General features: G+C 41.0%; 2 protein-coding genes across 2 annotated transcripts in view; both read right to left on the bottom strand.

Annotated features, from left to right (window-relative positions):
• Positions 1–94: 94 nt before the first annotated feature.
• On the bottom strand, positions 95–15,833 carry npc1 (Niemann-Pick disease, type C1). Its single transcript, XM_061084047.1, has 25 exons — positions 15,696–15,833; positions 13,709–13,837; positions 13,464–13,570; positions 12,187–12,332; positions 11,791–11,958; positions 11,405–11,654; positions 11,178–11,260; positions 10,723–11,093; positions 9,861–10,087; positions 9,182–9,282; positions 8,735–8,837; positions 8,462–8,651; positions 8,075–8,257; positions 7,790–7,904; positions 7,446–7,573; positions 7,110–7,244; positions 6,878–6,967; positions 6,455–6,645; positions 6,157–6,272; positions 5,753–5,882; positions 5,442–5,627; positions 4,692–4,923; positions 4,198–4,311; positions 3,400–3,562; positions 95–3,299 (listed from the first exon to the last, which is right to left on the bottom strand). The coding sequence occupies exons 1-25, from the start codon at positions 15,771–15,773 to the stop codon at positions 3,217–3,219; spliced, it is 3,819 nt and encodes a 1,272-aa protein (XP_060940030.1). The 5' UTR covers positions 15,774–15,833; the 3' UTR covers positions 95–3,216.
• A 2,004-nt stretch (positions 15,834–17,837) lies between these two features.
• egfra (epidermal growth factor receptor a (erythroblastic leukemia viral (v-erb-b) oncogene homolog, avian)) overlaps positions 17,838–23,474 on the bottom strand; it is a 40,346-nt gene continuing 34,709 nt past the window's right edge. The window contains exons 24-28 of the mRNA XM_061084804.1: positions 23,373–23,470; positions 23,115–23,282; positions 21,224–21,271; positions 21,026–21,119; positions 17,838–20,179 (exon numbers count right to left, since the gene is read on the bottom strand). Of these exons, the coding sequence (XP_060940787.1) occupies positions 19,842–20,179; positions 21,026–21,119; positions 21,224–21,271; positions 23,115–23,282; positions 23,373–23,470 (746 nt within the window). The 3' untranslated portion in view covers positions 17,838–19,841. The remainder of the gene's footprint in view (positions 20,180–21,025; positions 21,120–21,223; positions 21,272–23,114; positions 23,283–23,372; positions 23,471–23,474) is intronic.

Here is a 23,474-nt window from a genome sequence, read left to right as displayed (position 1 = left end):
ATTCAACATGATGGTTGTAATTAGAGCTCCTGAGCTGTATTAGTTAACAGATTACTGCTGAGAGACTAATACACATTCATCTGGCCCATCAGAGGCAATTATACAAAAAAACATTTTTATTAATAGATTTATCCCAAGATTAGACAAGTAACTCTTTTTTTTACGTAAATGAAACCAACATCGAGTGTGTGTGGTATTGAGAGAACTATCAGATGAATATCTGAGTCTAACTGAGCATGTGTTTTTGTGTGCTCATATAAATAATTTGGGAATTAGGGCATTTCTGTGTTACACTCTGATTGCTTTCAGCAAAAATTAACTTGATTTTCTTACATTTGTGAGAATATTTCCCCCCAAAAATGTTTCTCACCCCCTCATGAACTACAATGAGCCTTTCTGTACAGTATGTACGTGTCACAGGACAGGGGCAGGTCAGTGTCTGGTGGAGAGAGAGGTGAGCTTTGCACGTCTTACATAATCATGCGCTCGCAACGCTCTCCCCCGCAGAGGAAATTAATATTTTAATCTCTCAGCTTGAATCAAAGAACAGTCCCCGGCTCTCGCAGGGCAGCGGATAAATAAGTTATGAGCTGGAGGTTTGTGTGACAACAGGGCTGGACGCACAGTCACAACAACACACAACAACACACACTGAGGAAGCAGACCCAGCTCCGGGTTTGGCAGCTGCTCTCAGATGGGATGTGAGTGACCGACAGCCTCTGAAGTTATAGTGTAAATATCCAAATGACGCCAATTTAGAAGCTGACCAACCTTCTCCATTATGCTCAGAGTGACTCTGCATTTGGAAAAAGAGACAAATAGAAAGCTTTGCACGGCTGCATATCTTCAAGACATGGAAATTAGGTCACTCAACATCTACATGACTGAGAGCAGGATGCAGTCAGAGCTTTGTGAACGGAGGACGCCACACTGTGGTCGGTCTGAACAATCTCATTCTCAAGGTGCCAGAAGGGTTATTCCTCTTAAAAGTAAATTACTGTACATTTTCTTCATATAGAACCTCAAGGATAAGATGCAAGGACAATACAATGTTAAATCAAACGTACATCTGATCAAACATTAGTATAGAAACAACATTTTGAGACGAGACATTATTTCATGGAGAATATATTGGGAAATTGTTAAAAACCTTAAATATTCCAGTGCTTGGTTCAGTTTTTCATCGTCAGATATTATTTTTCCATCTCAAAACACAGAACCGTTAATAAGCTCAACTCTTCCTCAGTCGGTCGCTCATGAACATTTTTCTTTTACACATTTCATTCTTACATTCCATAAAACTCAACTGCATCATGAGGGGAAAACAAAAACATTGTTTCAGAAGATTGAAAACAAGGAATTTGGTTCCTTAAAAGATTTTTTTAACACTTTGGTTAAAACGATAACATCCTCTTCGTTTAATGTCTCAGTCCTGTTCAAATTCAATAAGTGGGAGCACACAACTGGGATTAAGGCACAATGAATGATCAGTCGCATTAACCAACACCTCAGACAGGTTGAAGCATAGGTTGTTGGGTGTTAAGTAAAAAAAAAACTCATTGAAAATCCAACATTTCATTTTTCCAGTTCCCAGTTTCACATTGTTAGTGGTTAACAAATTAAAATAATATCATTATTAACTTAAATGTGTCGTCTATAGTCTTTATCTAGTCAGCATTCAGTAAAACATGCTCTAGAAAGTCTAGTTGACCAGAAATCTAAATCAGTCCCGTGCATGTTATTTACAGTTTAATGGAAAGTTTGATCTCTCCAGCTGCAGCTGTACCTCAGAAACTGGAAAGTGTCACAGTTACACTTCAATGTTAAACCATTATTAGCATTATTTACAGCACCCTTCACATCTGGCATGAACATGTATCTTGACTCGGGGGGGTGTTGGACTAACAACCTCAAAAAAACAATTAAGATACATCAGCTATCACTGAAATGAAATGTGGCGCAAGAGGTAATCGATGCAAGAATAAAAAACACGACAGGAGCAACATACTTCCTGTTACGACTTTGCGTGTAAACTGAACGTGAAATGAAACAGTGACCGTCAAGTTTAAGCTTTGAGGGTGTTGATGTTTACTGTTGGTGCCTTCGTCAAAGAGGTGATGTTTTCACCGCTGTCCGTTTGTTTGTTAATTGGTTGGATTGTACGCAAGATTACACAAAATCAACTGAATGGATTTCCTAGAAAACTCGGTGGAAGGTTGTGGTCAGAGAAGAACCCGTTCAATTTTGGTGCAGATCAGGGAATTTCTTTGACTTTCATAACATTGTGAGATGGATCAATCTGCCACATTTAGAGGACTGAAATCTATGAGTGTGGCCTCGGCAGAGCAATGTTCTCCAGTGAGTGCCATTCTAATACCTTCCATAGGTAAAAAGAAAAAAGGCCTCATAGATGTGAACAAATAGAATAAAAGCAAAAAAAGTAAAGCTAAAACACACTTTTAATTCAAAATCCAGTGTACTCGCGTAAAAACATGACTGTCTCAGTACCTACAAGCTACTCCCAGATTCTTTAGGTGCACAGGAAACATATTATTGCTATGGTGAAATGAGCCGTGCGTCTTTCTGATGCAGTTTGCTCTAAAGAGGATTCATGTTGATGCCAGGTATTATGGGGGACTTATGATATTGCTATTGTTATTGGTTAGCTCCGGTGAGCGCTGTGCTACAGTCAATAAAAGGTTAATAATATCAAACAGTTCTAACAAGTTAATAAAAAAAAGAATGTCAGATCTATTTTATATAGATTTGCTTCAGGCATAGATTTAAAAAAAAAAACACATTAAAAAAAAACTGACCACTTTTACCCTTTTACGTTTTCCTGTATCAAAATAGCTAAAATAATCTGTCTGTAAAATGGTGTTGGGGGGGGGGCGGTGTCTCTCTGACGTCCACACGGTCAAAGTGTTGAACTCTGTCCCGCGGCACGATGCTCACGCTTCAAATACCGCGAGGTCGGGCTTGTCCTGTAGTGTGAGGAATGTTCGGGGGTCTGAAGTCTGCTGCAGAAGTCGATACGAGTGTGCAGCCCAACAAGGCCTCTGGCAATCCCAAGTGTTTTCCTGAGTGAAATCCGTGCATAGTAGCGGCAATGACGACGAGTGTGTCAGTGGTCACAGAAACTGCCTCGCGCTCACCCCCCCCACACAGTCCCTACCAGACACACAGTCAGGGGCATTGTTCATTGTCCGCCGCCTCCTAGTAGTTGAGGAGCCGCTCCCTCTCTGTGCCGACGTTGCGCTTGTTAGCAGCAAACACTTTTGCTTTGTTCACCGACGGACCTGCGAATGGAGTCGGAACACAAACACTTGCATTAGATCTGCGCTCCAAGCTTCTATGTTTCACTCTTAATGTGCGACTACACCACTAAACTCTACTGACCGATATAGCTGAGCAGCACGGGGAGGAAGATGAGGCCGTGAGTGGCCCCCAGCAGAACGATGGCCAGGTACATCCTGAAGTAGAAAACCTGGAAGATCTGAGACTTGGACATGGCCAGGACTATGATGCCTCCGAACTTTGTGAGCGTGATTCCACTGAACACCTGCAAAGAGGGAACAGTTCAAGAAAAATAGAATGTAGGAAATAAAACCATATATTAAACTGCAAATATTTTGAAGATTTGCCAAAGGGGTCGTGTTCTGTCTCCATTAGTTGGTTTGTTTCTCAGCAGGATAAAAAGGAATGCATTTTAATTGGCAGAAACATGAGACATGGGACAAGTCAAACTCGACATGATGCAGACAAGTGGGCAGATCCAGGACATTTTTTTAACCTTGAAAATTTGTTATATTTCTAGACATTACATTACATTTCATTTAGCTGACGCTTTTATCCAAAGCGACTTACAATAAGTGCATTCAACCCCGAGGGTACAAACCAAGACCAACAAGAATCAAGAAAGTACAAATTCTTCAAAAATAAAGCAAAACTACAAAATGCTATAAGTAAGTGCCATTTAACTGCTACTAAATTGTTAGTTTAAAAAATTTCCACCAATTTCCTAAGAAATAAGTCATGGATCGTAAAGAAAAAAATCTGCAATATTTAGGAAATTGATGAGTATGAGTGTGTTCATTTAGTGGAACTTGATTGATTTGAAGTGGACTGCTGTGCTTTGGTGGAGGTGTACGCTGAACAGCCACTCAAGGATTGAAAAAGATTAAAAAAGAGACTTACAGAACTGCCCATGTGAGCCAGAGCCTCCTCCGCCCGCTCCACTCGGTTCTTCTTCACGCTGATGGAGAACGCTCGCACGATGTGACTGCAGAACTCCACCGAGATTCCACAGGTCTGAAGCAGAAGACAGGGAACAACTCCACATCAGACACATGGAAATGTTTGCTGCCTTATACTGAATATTTATACGTGAGATTAAAGAAAAACTGTCCCCGGCTCCGGTTGCTTTAGAACATATTGTAATTCCTGGTATTTAGGGACATGGGGAAATTTGTAGATCAAAGTCCCTGAGGTTGAACAAGGCCAGTGCCAGACAGAACAACATCAAATGAGGACAACATACCGAAAGACAGAGAAAATAAATTTCTCTCTCAATTTACAATATGTTTTCTAAAGTTGGAATGACTTTCCTTAAACCTTGATTGTAAGAATCTTGTTATCGTGGCTTGGATATTATTTAAGTGTTCAACCAGCGTCTTTTTCCTTCCACTCACCATGACCAGGTTCACCAGGGAGACAGCGTTGAGGCTGATGCCCCACAGCCACATGACTCCAAACATGTTGACCAGGATCATGGCGATGGTGAGGCAGACGACCACAGCCGACCACAGCTCGAAGCCCAACAAAACCGTGGTCACCACAAATATGGCCGCCAGCGACACGCTCAAGTTCAGAGCCGTGTCGTACACGATGGTGAGGTACTGCTCGTAAAAAACGTAGAAGATGCTGTAGAGGAGGAACAAGAAGGAAGTGAAATAAGATGCTAAGAAAACTAACATTGTCCGGTGGCTTTTTTACATTCACAGAAAACTTTATGGCTAGGCTTCACTATCACTTCCTTTTTTTCTCTTGTTGGTTGATGTTTAATAATTGAGATACATTTCCGTAGTGACGACGGTAACCATTTATTGTGAATACCCAGTAAATCTAGTTTTGTATCTTTTTGAGTATACAAGACAAGCCTTTTCTGTTATATAGGATAAAGTGGCCAGAAAGTTCATTCAGTGCATTGGGTCAAACATCAGCTTTGTTGCCATTTACAATGTTTTCTTTGCTGCCTGCTTATCTATGACCTACTTCTCCTCTCTGATGCTCTTGAACCTTGAGACCTAAACAAACACAACTTCCTTATCTCAGCTTGGAAAATCATCCACAGAAAACTCAAAAAACACAGAATTACAGATTAGGAATCATAACATTCAGCATATTTAACAAAGATCCTTGAAAAGAGCAAGAGGACCTACCTGTAGGCAAACACTTTGTGGTTTATGGACTGACTGATGTTATGAGCCAGATTTCGGGCCATTTTTAAACCATTTATGAAGTCCGGGGATTCCTTCAGGATGGTGTGGTAGGTCATAAAGTAAGTGGCTCCCACGCCTGCGTCATTGGGATACAGGTCCACCGCTGTGCCGTAGGCTGCGTGGCCGCTGGAGGAGCAGGAAGAGATTTGAGATTGAGAATTGCTTAACTGTGAAAAGTACTACTTCCATTGTGTCTGTGTGTCATGTGTTTTCAATAGAAACCTAAAATATTGACAGAGATATTAAATTACCCTTTTCCACACTTGACGTTGGGATTGTCCGACAGGAACATGGGTAGAAACCGCATGAAGTCTTCACCTTCTGGCCTCTGCTTTCCACTCGGAGTCATGGGCCGGCAGTGAACACACGACGAGTTTACCACTGGAAAACAGCAGGAAGTATTTTCATCCTCTCAATGCAACCAGGTATTTGACATATATCCACCAAAACCATAAAATGAACAAACATTGAACAAATTCAAAATAAGAAATATATTAGAAAGTCTGTATTACAAGCTGAAACATACAACTGCTTTACTGGGATTCTACCTCAGAAAACTGTAATACATGATACTAAAATAGTTTCACTGCAGTTTATGTTGAACATTTGACACAGATATCATTCATAGCATGTTGACACTTGATAAAAAAAGTACCTGATGCATTGCAGAAAGCCCCTGTCTCGTTGATGTATCGACAGCATGTGGACTGAGGCTTCACCCAGTCGAAGTAGTCGTCCAACCAGGAGGACGGTGTGAGTGCTATGGTTGTGCTGGAATGTGAAAATTTAAGAGATCGTAGATTAGATTAAATTAACTTTCGACCTTTCATTACCATTTGAACTCACAAGTTTCTAAGATAGTTAATTTAAATAATTTCCAAACAGGTTCTTAGGCACTTCATGTAGCTAATGTTGGTTATTCATGATCTAATTTGTTTACAGCTCAGACTCACTAGTTGCTGATGAGTGAGGCAGCGTAGACCTGCTGGACCAGAGAGTCGTTGTTGCAGCCCACTCCACCACATACAGCATTCTGACCTTCCAGGCTACCGTAGTCCACACCATCCTCCACCACAAAGTACACTGGAGCTCCAGTGTGGAGATACTCGCCCATGTTCTTAAAGTAGTCCAGCACGTACGAGTCCTGGACGGACAAACAGAACATCAGTAATGTTACAGGAATTTATTTAATCACACGGCAAGATATGCACATGATTTAGCTTCATGTTGACTGATAGGAGCAGTATAAGCAAAATCACAGACTATATGATGTAACAAATATTCAAATCATTTATAAATGTGTTATTCCGTCTGTAAAAAGGTTCAAGTCGCGACCACTAGAAATACATGAACTTTGACAAACTGCAAAGACTTACATCAGGCATGGATAATTTCTGGTCCAGTCCAATCTCCACTTTGTTCATGACAGCAATACTGAAGGAGAGTATTCCAACAAACACTGCCACCTAAAGAAGGAAAGATAATCAGCATGATCATGATATGCAGACCAAAAATATTCTACTAAATTAAAAATAGGATTCCAACTCAATCTATCCTCAAGTTGGAGTAATACACAACAGGAGGAGCAAGTCTCACTGAGGTACTTACTATGATTGGTCGCACCCACTCTTTGAGGATGAATGGGGCATAGATTTTCTTGAAAAAGCGGAAGAGGAAACCATCCGTCTTTGTTTGCTGACCTTCTGGCAGCTTCACGCAGCAGATGATGTCAAGTCGGTTCCCCTTTTAGACAGAAGAGACAAAACCGGTGAGTGGAACTTTGACTGTGACGAATTTTAAGAGTGACTCATGAAGAGCGAGTCGTCAACTGTGTGTCACTGAGGCCAAAATTGTTAAATCTGTAGGGAAACCCTGTCACATGACCATTTAATACCCCCCCAGTATCACTGTTAATGTGTCACCACAGTTTTCCCTCACACTCACTTCCTGTCGTTCTGCGTCCAAGCCGAGGAAGCTGACAAAGCAACTGATCTGCAACAGGAAATCAATAAAAACAGCCAGGCCAGCAAACAGAGAGAAAGTCCTCACGGCAGGCATGTTGGTCAAGGCTCCTGCACGAGAGGAAGAGACCACAATTTCATCAGCATGTGACCAACAGGAAATCACCGCATTTGATTAAAAAGCAACTGTATCAATATTTTCCATTAGAAACCATTTTCTTAATTTGAGGTGAACCACAATCATTCTAAATACACATTTAAAGATTAATCCACATTTATTTTCTGTGAATATTTAGAGGAGTCAATTAAATACATGATCCAACTTACCCAGGGAGAAGGCCACCGTCTCAGAGAGCGAGGAGAGGAGCATGCTCGGGGCAACGTCACCGAGGATACGACCGATCTGCTGGTGAAGCTCCTCCTGTGGCATCCGCTCATCTCTCTGTGCAGAAATCACATGTTGCAGAATTAACAAATATATAACTGATAATTAATATTTTTTTCTTCTTTTTCAACTTGATAGTAGAATTTCTCCTTTTTTAATTTATATGTTCGAAATAAATTAAATGGATTATATGATAGTTTAATTGACTGAGGGGAAGGAAACGTTACCTGGTACGTCTGCACTATAATAAAGATGTTGTCCACTCCGACAGCCAGCACCAGGAAGGGAATGACCTCAATTACAATGAGGGTGAGAGGGATACCAGCATAGCTGAAGATCCCCAGTGAGGAGGACACAGAGCTGAGCACAATCAGGATACCAGCTATACCCAAAGAAATCTTCGAGTCCACCTGTGCAGAAAAAAATAAGTAGAGGATGAGTCATGTGCCGCCCTTCAGTTGTTTCCTTTAACATTCAAATGCAGGTAGTTGTCAAGCGTGCTGTTCCGGTTTTGTATTACGTCACAGGGAGGATGGATGAGTGACACAGCAACAGCTAAACTATTCCATGAATGGATTGTTGTAGCAACACTGAGTCAGGACTTGGTCTCTTACCATCACTCTCCTGAAGCTGTGGATGTGACCCAGGGCCAGGGAGATGTAGACGAACATAATAGCGTAGCTGATCACGATGGTGCTGATGTCACTGTTGCTCTCTCTGTTAATCTCATCCTCAATACTCCTCTCTGCCATGAACGATACGGTCAGGTTGGGGCTTGTGAAGTTCTTCATGAACTTGATGAATCTGAAATGCACACAAACAATCACGGTGGTTTTAAATGAAATAAAACTAGTAACTAGTAACAGATTTATCTTTGTTGTTCTTACTCTTTCTCCCAGGCCAGAGCTTTGTCCAGCTTGACTGAGTCGTTCAGGTAGTTGTTGAGTGGAAAGGTGATCACTAGAGCGGTGGCATTGTTGTAGTTGGTCTCTGTATTGTGACAAATAAAAAGAAAAGAAGAAGATTCATGTCAAAGTGAGGCAATCGCTAAGGAAATCGTTGACATGGCAGTTGGAGCAGAACACTCATTTTGGCAGAGAGACGATCACAGCACAGGCAGAATTCACTGGAAAAATCTTAGCTGCCTCTGGTGTTGAATTTTATTTATCCGTTAAATCTTTTATACGACTACACAGTTGTAATCTGACTGCTTCCCCAAAGTAAACGTACTGTATATATCACGTAGTAAAGATTATTGCCGTCACGTTTTGTAAAAAGAGATCCAAATCTACTTCCTATTTCTCTGCACATCAACAGGTGTTAATCCAGCTCACCATCGTAACCCCCGAGGGCGAGCCATGGGAAGACGGGACCCCCAAACGTGCCCATACAAGGGTCGTGGAGGGGGGTGGTGTCGTTAAGGGATGCTGGTGCACTGCAGGAAAAAAAGAGAAGCAGACAAACTTAAAGGTTTGAAGGAGACTCGCTCCAGTGTCACACAAACAAAGAAACACCAAATGACAACCAATGAGGAACTAGTGATGTGCTTTTTTTAGATAAAGGAGAAACTTTCTATCATTGCAATTTGGAGAAAAGGTAGACAAATGTTCCATATCTGAAGCAAATAAATTCTCGTGAACTGCAGGTGTTAATTTAGACACAGGTGTGGTTTCTTGTTTTACTGTATTTATTGTATTTGTCATTCAAGAGAACTTTGCTGGGAACTAAAGGAACAACATAAAGACGAACCTGGATCTGTCCAAAAGATCAAAAGACTATTCTCCCTACCCTGTCTAGTGCCCCTGAGCAAGGCACCTTACTCCCCCAACATCTGCTCCCCGGGCGCCGTACATGGCTGCCCACTGCTCTGCTCTGTGTGTCTGTCCAAAGATCACACCAGATGGGATAAATGCAGAGGACTAATTCCCCATTGCATGAGTGTGTCTGTGCATGTTTGTGCATGTGTGTGGGATAAACAAAATGTATCTTCTTTCTTCAAAATAATTAAATCACCTGACACAGTAGAGGAAGTGACTGTGAAATTCAGCCCAGACAAAGAATTCATCTCCCTTCTGGTGGTCCAACTGAGCATGGCTGTTCTGGAAGTAGTTGAGGACACTCAGGATGGTACAGTTGTCGTTGTAGGGGTCCAGAGGGGCCAAGCAGATGTCCTTCAGGGTGACGGTTTGATCCTTGTATGGAGCCACAATGGCTTCGATGTCAAGCTGCAAATCCAGCACCTGGTTGTTCACGGTTAGAAACGAATGAAAAGAGAAAAAAAGAGAACAGCACAAATAAGTCGTGGTTTCACAAATGCGGCGGCTCTGCATATTTCTTATCTGGTGAGGGTTGCAACCATAGACATATATAAAGGCAAGATGTCTCGTTCGACAGAGCCGGACGTCACCACATGGCGGCCATCTTGCTACGAAGCAGCTCGCTCACCCATAACATTGTGTTGGTATTGGTAAATAACCATAACTTGCTCAATTTTCAACCGATTTTGAAACGGTCTGGTTTGTTACAAACGTCAGAGATGTAGTTATGACACTGCATACTTATGAATAATTATGTTATTTTCTAAAAAAATTAATAATTTATGCAGTGTCATAACTACATCTCTGACGTTTATAACAAACCAGACCGTTTCAAAATCGGTTGAAAATTGATTAAGTTATGGTTATTTACCACTACAAACACAATGTTATGGGTGAGCGAGCTGGCCCCTAGCAAGATGGCCGCCATGTGGTGACGTCCAGCTCCGTTGGCCGGCAACGCAGACGAGACATCTAGCCTTTATATATGTCTATGGTTGCAACACACGTTGGCTCTTATGACAGCAAACTGATCAAAATGAATACTTATGTTAACCCACCTGGTGCAGGATGTCTTTAGCCAGGATGGAATTGAATGGGACGTCCGCTCCTCCAAAGTATGGGGAGTAAGTGTAAGATTCATTGACTGGAGTGGTTATAATGAGCTGTACGGTTCTGAAGAAGGGGCCGAAGTGTTTGTCAAAGTAGTCCTTCTCTTGACGAGCCTGGCTGGTGGGAGCCGACCACAGATCCACGGGGTCGGTGGTGATGCGCATGTAGACCAGCCCACCGGAGGAGGCGACCACGATGACCAGGCTCCCCAGTATGACCACAGAGGGATGTCGCACGCAGAAGGAACCCCAGGAGCAGAAGAAGATGCGCAGTGCATTCTCGAAGCGTTCGCCCAGACTTTCACAACATGATGCATTGACTAAGGAGAGAAGGACCTGGTTTTGGTTTCGGCCGTGCAACAATGACATAAGGCGTATAGATGACAGATAGAAACAATTCTCACCTTGGTCAGGATTATCACTGTTGAGAGACAGCGGGTTATTGCTGTCCAGTATGGGGCCATACTCGGACATGATCCTCCGTCTCCTGTTAACACAAACCAACAAATAAGGGTCTTAACTTCAAATGCCAGCAAAACCAATATATTATTGTCCTGTTGGGTGAGTGGCTGCAGATGCACCGTGTGATACAATTCCCAGCAGAACACACCACAAGCCAGAAGTCCCTTACCTGTAACACCACGCGATCAGTACCGCTCCGAAAAAGATCAGCAGGAAGGCCATGTACGAGATCCACATGATGACGGCCATAGCGTCGATCCCAAAGATGGTCCAGGGTGGGGGGAGAGGGGGAGGTACGGGTGTGGGCCCACAGGCGTTGGTGCAGTCCTGACAGGAGCAAGGACCAGAGCCGTCGTCCAAGCCCTCGGTGCAGGCGTACGTCTTGTTGTTCATGGGAGTGAAACCAGACACCGGGACATCTGAAGCAGCACAACACAGGACGATTGTTTAACCAATATGAAAAGTAACAAATGTAGTAGACAGTTGTTAAATTAACATATTCTCTGCAACAGGCATATGATTAAATGTAAAAAATTACAACAAAAAAGGATTTACCTGAGAATATTGGGATGATAGGGAAAGGAGACTGTCCATTGTTGATATCAAACATGTACTGGATCCAGTTTGTCGCGTTACAGTCTTTTGCATCTTTGCCACACAGCAGCGATAAGGCCTTCACGTTGCTGGACGGTGCCTGGACGTCCTTACAGGCGTTATACATGGCTGGAAAAGTTCAGTTTAATTATTTCAACTGAGCTAATCTTTGTTTTTTGATGACGATAGCAGTAACTATGACCACGAGTTACCCAAAGAATTGCGCAACTGAGAGCATGACTTCATGTTGATGGGGGTCAATGAAGTTTCATCTGCATTTTTTGACATGCAAGCGCAATGTGTCTATATTTACTTTTTCTCTACATTTAGAGGAACCACTCCTGGATGTGAACTCACCGCTAGCAAATCTTTGTCCGACGTAATACTGCACTTCAATTACACTGGTGGCGTTGATCTTAGAGGCATTCATGAACTGACTTTGGTGGGGGCTGCATGTCAGCTCACAGAAGAGGTTCATCAGGTTGAAGAAACAAGCCGGACACCTACGCACAGAGGCAGCGAGCGAGTCAGAAGCAGAAGACACAGACTGTTGCACAACATCCACATAAAAGGTCACATTTAAAAAGTGTAACACAGCTGCAAACAAGGTAATACAAAAATGTGGGGGAAAGGAATTAAAATCTATAAAGATTAGATAGATAGATAGATAGATAGATAGATAGATAGATAGATAGATAGATAGATAGATAGATAGATAGATAGATAGATAGATAGATAGATAGATAGATAGATAGATAGATAGATAGATAGATAGATAGATAGATAGATAGATAGATAGATAACTTTATTCATCCCCGAAGGGAAATTAAGTCGTCATAGCAGCCGGTATATTTAAATACAATAATATACAATACAATAGAATAAAAAAAAAAAAATTGAGGTAGAAAGACTAAAAACAGAACACAAGATAAATAGGTAGATAAGGTGCAGTGGCAAAATGATGGTAATAGTACTGATGATATGATGGTAATGTTATTGTTAGACAGTATATAAAAATAGTACAGTATATATAGTATATAATATAACATAATATATATTTATATATGATAGTAATTATACCAATATAATAGCAGTATATAGTAATAATGGCAGCAGCAACAGTATATATAATAATAATAATAGTAAATATAATAATAACATGTACACATGTATAATTATGTGTATATAGACTTATATATACAAAGAATATACAGAGAGTATGATATAATATGATATGATATATAGGAGAGGTATAAATGTAAGTATTTGACTATACAATAGATAATATAATATACTATGAGTGTGAGAATATGTAGACAGAGTGTGCAAAAGACAATATTATTGTATAAAATGATATATAATGTCAATATGGTTTATATTAACACATATCACATATGATGTGAAGTAAGTGTATATGGAGCGGAGTGTTGTACAGATTAGATATAAACATGCAAACCTCTGCAAAGCATAACACAGTCTCTCTATAACCAAAGATGATTTAAGCACATGCAAAACTTAGACTTAAGACTGTGTAGTAAGATTTGAGCAGTGTTAAACATGTAGACTGCCCTCTCTTTGTGTTTATAAAGCGTGTCATGTGTTTTGATAGTTAATGTTATAACCGTAGTGCTTACCGAGACAAGAACTGCAGAGGCAGCTGGAGACTCCTTTTGAGAGTTTGCAACTGATCCACATTACAGCAGAGGCTTCGATTGTCATAGTCATATCCGGGACAAAGTTCCTGCACGCAAACACAGAAAGCAATGACATCAGGTTGATTCTCAGTTATAGACTTGTTTTTACCACTGGGGAGCAGGAGTATGTTACAAAAACATTGGATTCAGCAACGAACATCAATAAAAAGCATTTAGAGACATACTGTGAGAAGCTCAAACCCCTCAGGCTTGAGAGGTTTGGGAGGACCGGTGTAGTTACAGTTGTACTTTTTGCCCGGCACCTGCTCGGACTCCCCACACTCCCCATACCAGACACAGTGCTGTGCCTCAACCTGATGATGGGAAAAGAAAAACACAATGATCATTTCTGTGGTGTGTGTTCAAAAAGAGCAAATTTATTTTACAGCATTTGTTTTCTTCGTGTTGAAGAAGTATTTCTGCAGGTTTTTCCAAAGAGTCAAAACACAGTGGAGCATGTGACTGTTTAGGAGGACCATAACTATGTTACCTTGAAGCTGTTCCCTTTTACCATAACCTTTTATGTTGGCATGATTAAAGCTCTGGTAATGTTTCCTTTCCTGTATTTCAAGTGTCTGGTACTTTGAATGCCAGAAAAGAAAATTTCACTTCTGCAAAAGTACTCCTTTACATTCCAGCGCCTGACAGAGAACCCTTAAGTTTGTTCTTATATCATCACTCCGTTATCTTGACTATTTCGTCGGCTATATTGATTGTGTCATTTGTTATTAATGCTCCATTCGGATATATTCCATAAAATACAAAAACATACCTTTACCATAAATGCTTTATGGATTTTATCAGTATTCTTACAGAGGCAGTTCAAGTTTTCCGTTGAAGTGTCTATTCAGCATCAGAGCTCTCACATGCTCTTTGTTGGGGGGGGTGACTTGGGGAAGTTGATTCACTTACTCCACAAACTGTTCCATGAATAAGCCCAGTGTCACACTATGTCCTACTTGGGCCTTGTGTGACTGAGTTCAAGGGCAGCAAACATCATTATTTCTTCAGTCGGACTTGTATGCAGCTGCAGACCAGCCCGAGTCTCTAAATCCACAAACTATTTGTTCAAAGTCTCTCAACTTGAGACAAGAGACTTGTTTACTTAGATTGAGATCCAGAAACCTGCAAGGTTTGTTTGAAACCTGATGCACGACCCCCAACCCCGACAGAATAACCTGGCAACGAACAAATTCTTTCTGATGAATCCCTAAAGAACAATCTCCAAAAAACATTCTATATTTTAACTCGTCCCACATTCATGCTGTTTTCACCAGGGTGTGTTATCTGGAAACTGTAATGATTAATCAGATCCCGGAGAGATGCTGCAGCAGAGTTTTAAAGCAGCTTCATGCATTTCAGTGGACTGACCTGATTACCTCATGAATACAGGTGAAAACAATGAAAGAGGGTGAGAGGACAGTCTGTGATTAAATAATGTTCCACCAACTTCATATAATTAAATCAAATCTATTTGTATTACACCTTCATGCCAATAATTTCTCTAATCTTGTGATCATCAATATTATAAAATACACACCCAAATGATTTAGTTCTCCCTTCTCTTGCAATGTATTTGTTTTATAACAATTTAAGTAATAAGGTCCCTAAAAAATGTCTTTTTCTTTATTGTTTGGGAGTTGTTATTTGTTTGCTTCCTTACTTTTCTTTTTGATTTTGGATCTCTACATTTGAAACGAGATTGTATTAATCTGCTACTTGTCTACCAGCACCAGCTTGTGTTTCCTTGTTTTTATTTACTATTATGAAACGTGCTATACAAATAACATCATACTTATTGTTATAACGTTTAATACAGATGTTTACTCTGTCAAGCTTCCTTGGTTCTTCACTGGGTTAAAAACCTCAAACTGAAAGTGAGTTCTTCACCTTTACAAAAGCATAACATGTCCATAAAGGGACAGGAAGAGAAGATCTTCCACCCTCCTCTCGATCGTCTGCTCGACAACTTGCTCACGTTGCAGAACTCACGACACGTCCAGTTCCAAGCAGATTAAAATGGATTTTATCACGCTGTTATTTAAAACCTGGATGTAAACACTGGGAATCTCTTTAATAGCTGAACTAGCAGTTTCGCTAGCCGCATCAACATTAGCACAAGCTGAGTCACGTTTGAGTCACGAACACAGGGACGTAAAGAGTCTCACTCACCAGTCGAAGACATTCCTGCGACAGGAGGACAGTGAAGAGGAGGAGACACAGAGAGTGTCTTCTGTGTGGGGGACACATGCCGCCGGCGGAAGGGTTCGAGTCCGAGTGACAGCGGAGCCCGAGTTTCACATATGTTGTGGATGCTCTCTTCTTCTGCGGTTTGTTTGATGGCGTAGGAGACAAAGTGTTCTCTCGGTGCTGCCACCCAGCGTCCTCCCCGGTTCACTGCATCTAGACTTGACACCAGGAAACGCTTTGTGTATATTTAAGAAGTCCCTAAAAAATGTATTTTATTAACCAGCTTCTCCCAGATAACTTGTATCATGATAATATGCATTTATTTATTACGTCAATTTTTTCGGAACATGTAAATTAAACAAAATAAATGATACCAACTAGTGAAAAGAAAATAAACACAAATTAAACACTTAATGATTTAGAGTATATAATATATATATATAATAAAGTTAAGAAGTCCCTGAAAATGTATTATATTATATAACTTTGATCATGATTACGTATTTATACATTTATTAATTACGTTGTTTTTTTCATTCATTTATTTATTTTGTAAACATTTACATTAAAAAAATTGAAATATACAAACTGGTGAAAATGAACAAACTTTATTTTCAACTGAATGAGGAAAAATAATGATTAATGATTTAGCATAATATTCCAAAAGGAGTGAGAAGTAGTACAAACTTATATCAGACTTTGTGGGGTGAAAAGCATTGATAGATTTTTGATTCCGTCCATTGGACCCTAATGGGACAATGTTTCTGTCCCAAAGCTGACTGTTAACATATATTTTAGTTATAAATATAAAAAGTTTATGGTTTCATGTTGTTTATTTTATTTCTGATCCTCCGGAGACCTTTAATATGATATAAACCATAAACCAAATCAAATCCAACACTTTTCTTTATTGCTGTTTTAATTCCTTTTTTATATGGAATAGTACACAAGTCCTTTTATATCACACTTCATTGACATATTTCGAACTTTCTTCGATGGTTTCAGGATTTTATTCTACTTTATCAAAATTAAGTTGATTAATTCTTATTACTTTCCTCACTCTTGAATCAAATTGCATTCAATTCATAGTAACACTGGCAAATCAACAGCCACAAATCCTTTTACCACTCATTACATTTCATGCACTAGAATGAAATGAGCCAGCACAATGACACGGCCTCCTCTTCAAACATGGACGTGATTAACATTCAATGCATCTTTTTAGTTGTTGTCGATGTTGTCATATGAAGACATCCTCCTGGTCTCTGTCACCGTTAATCATTTGTTTCTCTAAATAAAGTTCAAGTAAACTATTAGTCAAATCTGATCAAAGCAAAATCAGCTCTGATCAAGCAGATCAGTTCCTCCTTATAAACCTTCCCAACTTTCAGTATTGATTTAGCCACAAATATTTGTATTTATGACATGAAATAAATATGGTTTTAAACTAGGCCGTTTACATTTGAACTCAAAAGTATATAAGCTTAAAGTTACGGCTTTTAATCCTTAAACAAATCACATTTAACCTCATGGTAAAATATAACAATTTGATGTTAAAACTAATATTTAAACATTTCTACAACAATGTAAAATCATCCCAATCTGTGACATTATTTAATAAATTTCAAACAACAAAATAAGTTACTACAATTTTACCTATTTTATTTTAATTTGCGTCCTCTTAAAAAGGAGTTTTGTTACGTTTAGGAAACTATTTCTTCCCCTCAGACAGACATCAACAGGAATAAGAAGTTAAACACTATAATCAGCATTATTAAAGTTACTTTGATCAGTTTTCATTAACTATTACAGTTTTACTACATCTGCTCGTCACTGGTGGACAAACAAACTGAAGGATCAGAGAGGATTCACTCGTCATCTGCTGATTATCTGCTTATTCATCAAACTGTTACTTGAAGTGCTGAAAACATCAAGATAAAAAAAAGAAACACTGAGTAAATGAGTGAATCATTGGGCTCTTTCTCCTTCTTCCTCCGTCTCTTTACTTCTCATCACTTGTTTCAGCTGTGAGGGAAAGACAAAGCAAACAAACAAGATGTGTTTCCATAGAAAAAAAAGATTTATTCATATTCACTTCTGAATGAAATAATTACAATTCAGGAACAAGTGCATATTCACGTATGATGTGACAAAACGGTGTACTGATAGTATAAATTATAGGTGACTTTTTATGGGGGTATATTACAGCAATATCCACTGTTTTCTGTACATGTACCTGTGTAAAATCTGCAAAAGTAGGTCTACAGGCTGCTACAAGAGGAGATTCCTTTAAAACTAGGAATGATATTCGCAAAGTTCAAGCCCTTGCAAGACTACAAAACTTTAAAGCTTTAGGGGCAGGTTCACAGAGACGGTCTCAACACCCTGACTGAAACAACAGTCTAAACGAAAAGAAAAACACAGAGAAGGAAAAGTCTCCTGGGAATGATACTTTAGACAAAAACATCAGAAACATCCTGAGTTTCTAATGCGACACAGAGTCATTCAAACAATCGCTAAGATACATCGTGTTTACAAGGAAATACCACTAGTAATGGCAGTTAGTTAAAAATTCAAACAAGTCGCTCAGTGACTCTAGGACAGTTCAACCAGCATATTAAACAAGTGGAAACACACACACACAAATAATAACCTCTATGGGAACACATCTGGAGCTACTGGAGTTTTTCCCCGGTTTTTAAGTTAATGGTCGTCGAGTCGACTGTAAAATCTTGACAACCTCCTTAAGTCAGGAGTGTTAAAAATAAACCATTGGAAGGAAATGATCAGTGACAGGGAAGGAAAACAGTTTCCTGTGTGAGCGGAGGAATACTCCACATTCATACACAGCCCAGAGTGTAGCGAACTTTGTGGGTCCACACAAATACACTTCACTCAAGAGAGCTACAACTACGAAACAGACCCGCCTGAATATGACCACAAACACATTCGCCATATTTACCATCACATTCTCTACATAGTTGCTGTGGTAACACACATCCGGGCACTGACAAACACACACACACACACACAGTTGGTTCGCATTGACTTCCATTCGTTGTTGACAGCCTCATCAAAACCTTATCCCTAAACTTAATGAATTTTATACATTTATCATTGCTGTTATTTATTATTAATCATTATTTATGACACTTCTTCATATTAACATGTCTCACCTTTTTTGAATTAACAGCCATAGGAGAGGTCTGGAGAACCTTCACCACCTTTGTCTATGCTCTTTTAAATCATCTCTTATTTTATTTATTTCATCCATCTATGAAGGGTTTTTAACCAATTGATTATGGGACTTTTTAAGTCGTTAAAATGTGTTCTAACCCCAAGTTAACCCTAACCACGACCATAAAGAGGCAACAAAATCAATCACACACACATAGAACTGTCTTAGAGCAGAAAGGTTAACATGTTTCAATGATATCATTCACCAGTATTCCCACTAAACAATGATTTCTATACGTTGTGACGTCTCGCCTCCTCGTTGACTCCTCCTCCAGGAGGAGTGTCTTCAGGCCCCCGAGGGCCCCACCAGTCAAAGGCTTCACATCAGTGTCGACCGAGAACCCGACCGTGTGTGTGCGTCAACCGTTTCTATTCAAACTCATCAATACTCCTTTGATGATTGTGATTCTGTGACGCATGTACCTTAAGTTGTGTTTTGGGCTGAGCTGCCAGTTTCTGTCCTTCTGCCTCCCAAAGACATTCAGGCACTTACCTCCTGCACCGACACATTAGGATCACACGCAGCATTTTCACTTCTGAGACATTGGAAAGCGATTTTCACTTTCTGACGACGCATTGGGACGGAGCGCATCTGCTCCACAACCTCAGGTCGACTGAGTCACGTGTGCTTCGGCTCTCGTCCAGCTTTCACCGAGTAAAAATCACTTATCCTTTGATTTGTGAGGAAAAAAGCTCTTTGGAATGAGACAGGTTTTTATAAGACAGTTACGACAGCATGCAAACAACATGGAAAGCTGCACAGTGTCACCTGACTTCATGGGACAGGGTACAACATATATGATAGTTGATGGTACCAATCAGGTGTGCTTCTCCAGCCCAGACATTTCAGGAAAGAAAGGAAAGTGTCTTGTGTTTTTATCCATGGCGTGGTCAGTCTGGACCCAGGTACTCTGCGTTCTCCGCTGCCGGGATGTGCCCGTTGGCGTGGCTCTTGAAGAAGGGGTTGAAATCCTGTTGGTAGTCAGGGTTGTCTATGCTGTTCTGGGGGTGGTATTTCTGAATGCAGTGGGCCGAGCCGTTGGAGGTGAGCGGGAGGATGGTGCGAGGCGCCAGGTCGTTGAGGTACTCGTGTCCGGCGTCGCCGTTCTTAAAGCAGTTCAGGTACTCCGTCTCCGTGTCGTCTGAGGAGATGGTGGGGAGGAGCGAGCGAGCCGGGTGCTTGTAGATGGGATTCATCACATCCGAGACTCCGTTCTGGTTCATGTAGTCTGTAAGGAAGGATGGCCGAGTGAATATGTGGGTTATCTGTAAAACATACTGGACCATAATGATGGTTTGGCACGATTGAATTACTTTTGGGGGCATTTTTACGTATTTTTTAGTCACCAGGGGGCTCCAAGTTTTACATTTACATTTTCTTAGTACATGACTCCTAATCATTTCCTCAAGCTCCAAGTTTGTGGATCGAAAGTTCCAGACACAAGCTGTTTTGTTTTATTTGCTGTATTTCAGTAAAATTCATCCTGTGGTGCTGCAGTGGTGAGCAAGTATAATAAAAATAAAACTTTACTCGAGTGATGCATTCACTGGTGTTATAACTTTGAGGTTTTACAGATGGCTGATTTAATACGTTGGGTTTATGAGTGACATATTTGAAAGAAGGATCAACCTGAAGAAATGAACTAAAATGTAGTATATTGAACTAATTATATTTGTATTTCCATTTTCTTGTTATTTTCTTAAATGTGTGTATTGAATCTTATTGATGAGTAACTACTTCCACACATGGGAGTCTGGAGCCTCCTGTTTGCTCCTTAAAAGCCTAATAAAGTTGCTTTATTATACACTGATAGTTCTAACGTGTATTTGGCGTTCTGATGGTCATGTGCAGCTCTATAGTGTCGCCACTGTTTATTTTTAGATCCTGCCTCTGTACCAACAGTGTTATGAAAGCAGTGAGAATAAGTGGAGCAGTAAGCTTCTTGTCCACTAGATGTCTCTATTCCTCTCTGAATCACACTGAGACACCATAGAGGAGTTTGACTGGTATTTACTGGAGTGACATTAAAAAAGAAAAAGCCATCGGGGGGCTGTGGAAGTCGGAGTATGCTCACCTGGCGCCGGCAGGAAGGCGTCGTCTAAAAATTTGTCCGTGGGGTCGGGGATGTACCGGAGAACCAAGCTTCCGTCCCTGCTCGGAAACCCGTTCTGTGACAGAGGACAGAGAGTTTTAGAGCAAACAACACACGTTATTCAAAGTAAAGTTCACAGAATGTTTATTTAATGTGCAAAGTTACAGGATTTTCACACACCAGTAAACCAGTTCTGCTGTTGCACGTTCCGATGCTGCTGTTGAGGCTCTGCAAAGGGGAAAATTTAAACTTGGGTCAGTGTTTCTTGATGTGAATGCACAGCAGTGTTCGATTGAGTGATTTTAATGAGCCGATGTTATCAATACAGGATACATAAATAAGAAGGGAGGGTAACATATTATCAAACAGGCATTTTCAGAGCAATGCACAACGCTGTGCTCTGTTTCCGACGATTTTTATCATCTTTTTGTTATTTATAGCCGGTTTGACGAGTGCGTAATTCTTCTGGTAATTGAGATTTATTTTAAAGCCTCTCTGGAGACAATAAGTTTCCTTTGAATGGTGATAGTAACGTTTCCTTTTTTATGGAGCCCGAGGAACCGTAGCTGTCATCTCGATACAAGCTGATGAGGATCAAAATAAACGTCGAGAGCAGCAGATTCATATTCATTCAGGCAAACTGACAAGCTTTGCTGTGTCCGTCAGACTTTTGAGACGGAGGACTGTGAGCGGCGTTTAAAAACCGGGGGAACCGAGCGAAGAAAGCCAGCGAAGTGACAGCCGTGGCAATGCAATTACTTTCAACAAGAAAAGGAAATTAAACACGCTGAAGGAGCGACGGAAAAAAAACCACCCGACCCTTTGGTGGGGCCATGGCCCCAACAGTGATATTACAAAAGCAGGCTTGTGCTGAGTAAGATTTCACAAAGTTTGCCTGCAAAGGTAATTAAACTTGAAAGGTTGACCAGGCTGCTCGAGGCCCGGCCACAGTCCCAGGTACGAGAGCCAGGCCTACGCGTTGGCCTTCGCTGAACCTGAGGTAGAGGAGTTCACCGGCTCCAGCTCTCATCAATCACAGGGCACCTGGGAGGAAACGTGGGAGCGCGGAGGAGGAGGAATGGTCCCCGTGGTGAAAGTTAAACACACCAAGGGCAAGTGGGGTGAGAGGGGTTCAGGCCAGGTACGAGCCGCCGTTCTCATGTTAGGAAAAAAGAACTCAACCGTCCTGATTCTCGTTCATGATCACTCACATTCACTTTAGCAGCTGTTTGCTAGAGCTGATTGCTACGAATAATAAAAATAAAGGAAAACTGACTCTGCAACTGTTTCCGTTCTGACTCACAGGCTAATGATTTATGCAGAAATCCCATGTCCCAGAACAAGGTTAAAATAGCACAAGGAAATGTTCAGTTGGGTGAAGTGTGCTCTGCTCAGGGGTCGGCTGCTAATTCTGAATCAATTAACGCTGCTTTCTTTCGGGGGGGGAAATGTTGGCCCTGCCTCCAGAACACATGGTTTTCCTCTCTCCCTGTTTATAAAGATGAGGTCCGTGTGATTGAATCTGGCACGTGTGTGTGTGTGGGTGTGTGCGTGTGTGTGTGTGTACTTAAGGTACCTGAGCCTCACCTCATGCATCCGTTCACCTTTGTTCCCTCAACTCTGCAGCAGCTTAAAGTTCACCGCATAAATACCATGACGATATTCCTACTCTGGATCTCTGGATCTTTATGATTAGAGGCACATGTGGTGAACCAGGTCGGCAGCTGCTACAGTTTAAACGTAACTAATTGTCCAATAGTATTTTCTAATATATATATATATATATAGTGGGTCTTTTGTTCATGTGAAAGTACTGAATACTTTCTGTTATTTCATTTAGTTTTCTTCTCTTTTATTGCCGGCATAAACTCTGAAAAAGGTCAGATTGGGTCGGGACATTTTCCAGAGTTTGTCTTTCACATGTGAAGAACTCAGCAGGAGATTCTCTGGGTCAGGACTGTTCACATCAACAGGAACATTTCCTGAACATTGAGGTGATGGGGAGGAGGATGTCCCTCGAGACAGAAAAGCCGAGGGCACAGACACACGCGACCTCTTTCATGTTACTTACCGCGGAGTGGAGCATCGGCCTGTTGAACTTGCCCGGACTGCTGAAGAAGCCGTGTTGCGGCACCAGGTACTCGTCTGCATCCACAGCGTCCTCCATGTCCTCGCCGCTGATCAGGCTGCGGTACAACCTGGTGTCCGACGGACTCGGTAGGTGCATGCGGTCATCCCCCTGGAATAGGCAGAGAATTCAACTCTTCAGCTCTAATGTATCTCATGAGTTACAGAAATTCAGTTGCAGGCTTTTTAAGTCAAATTGTACCTGAATGACGAGATACCGTGAAGGATCCCGAGCCATCTTAGTAAACTCGGCTATTAGTTCCCGGAAGCGAGGTCGGCTGTCGGCATCGATCATCCAACCTGT

This window comes from Limanda limanda, chromosome 13 (genome assembly GCF_963576545.1).
Source record: "Limanda limanda chromosome 13, fLimLim1.1, whole genome shotgun sequence".
NCBI classification, from domain to species: Eukaryota; Metazoa; Chordata; class Actinopteri; order Pleuronectiformes; family Pleuronectidae; genus Limanda; species Limanda limanda.
The sequence above is the reverse complement of the archived record's forward strand: the minus strand, read 5'-3'. Positions and strand labels throughout refer to the sequence as shown.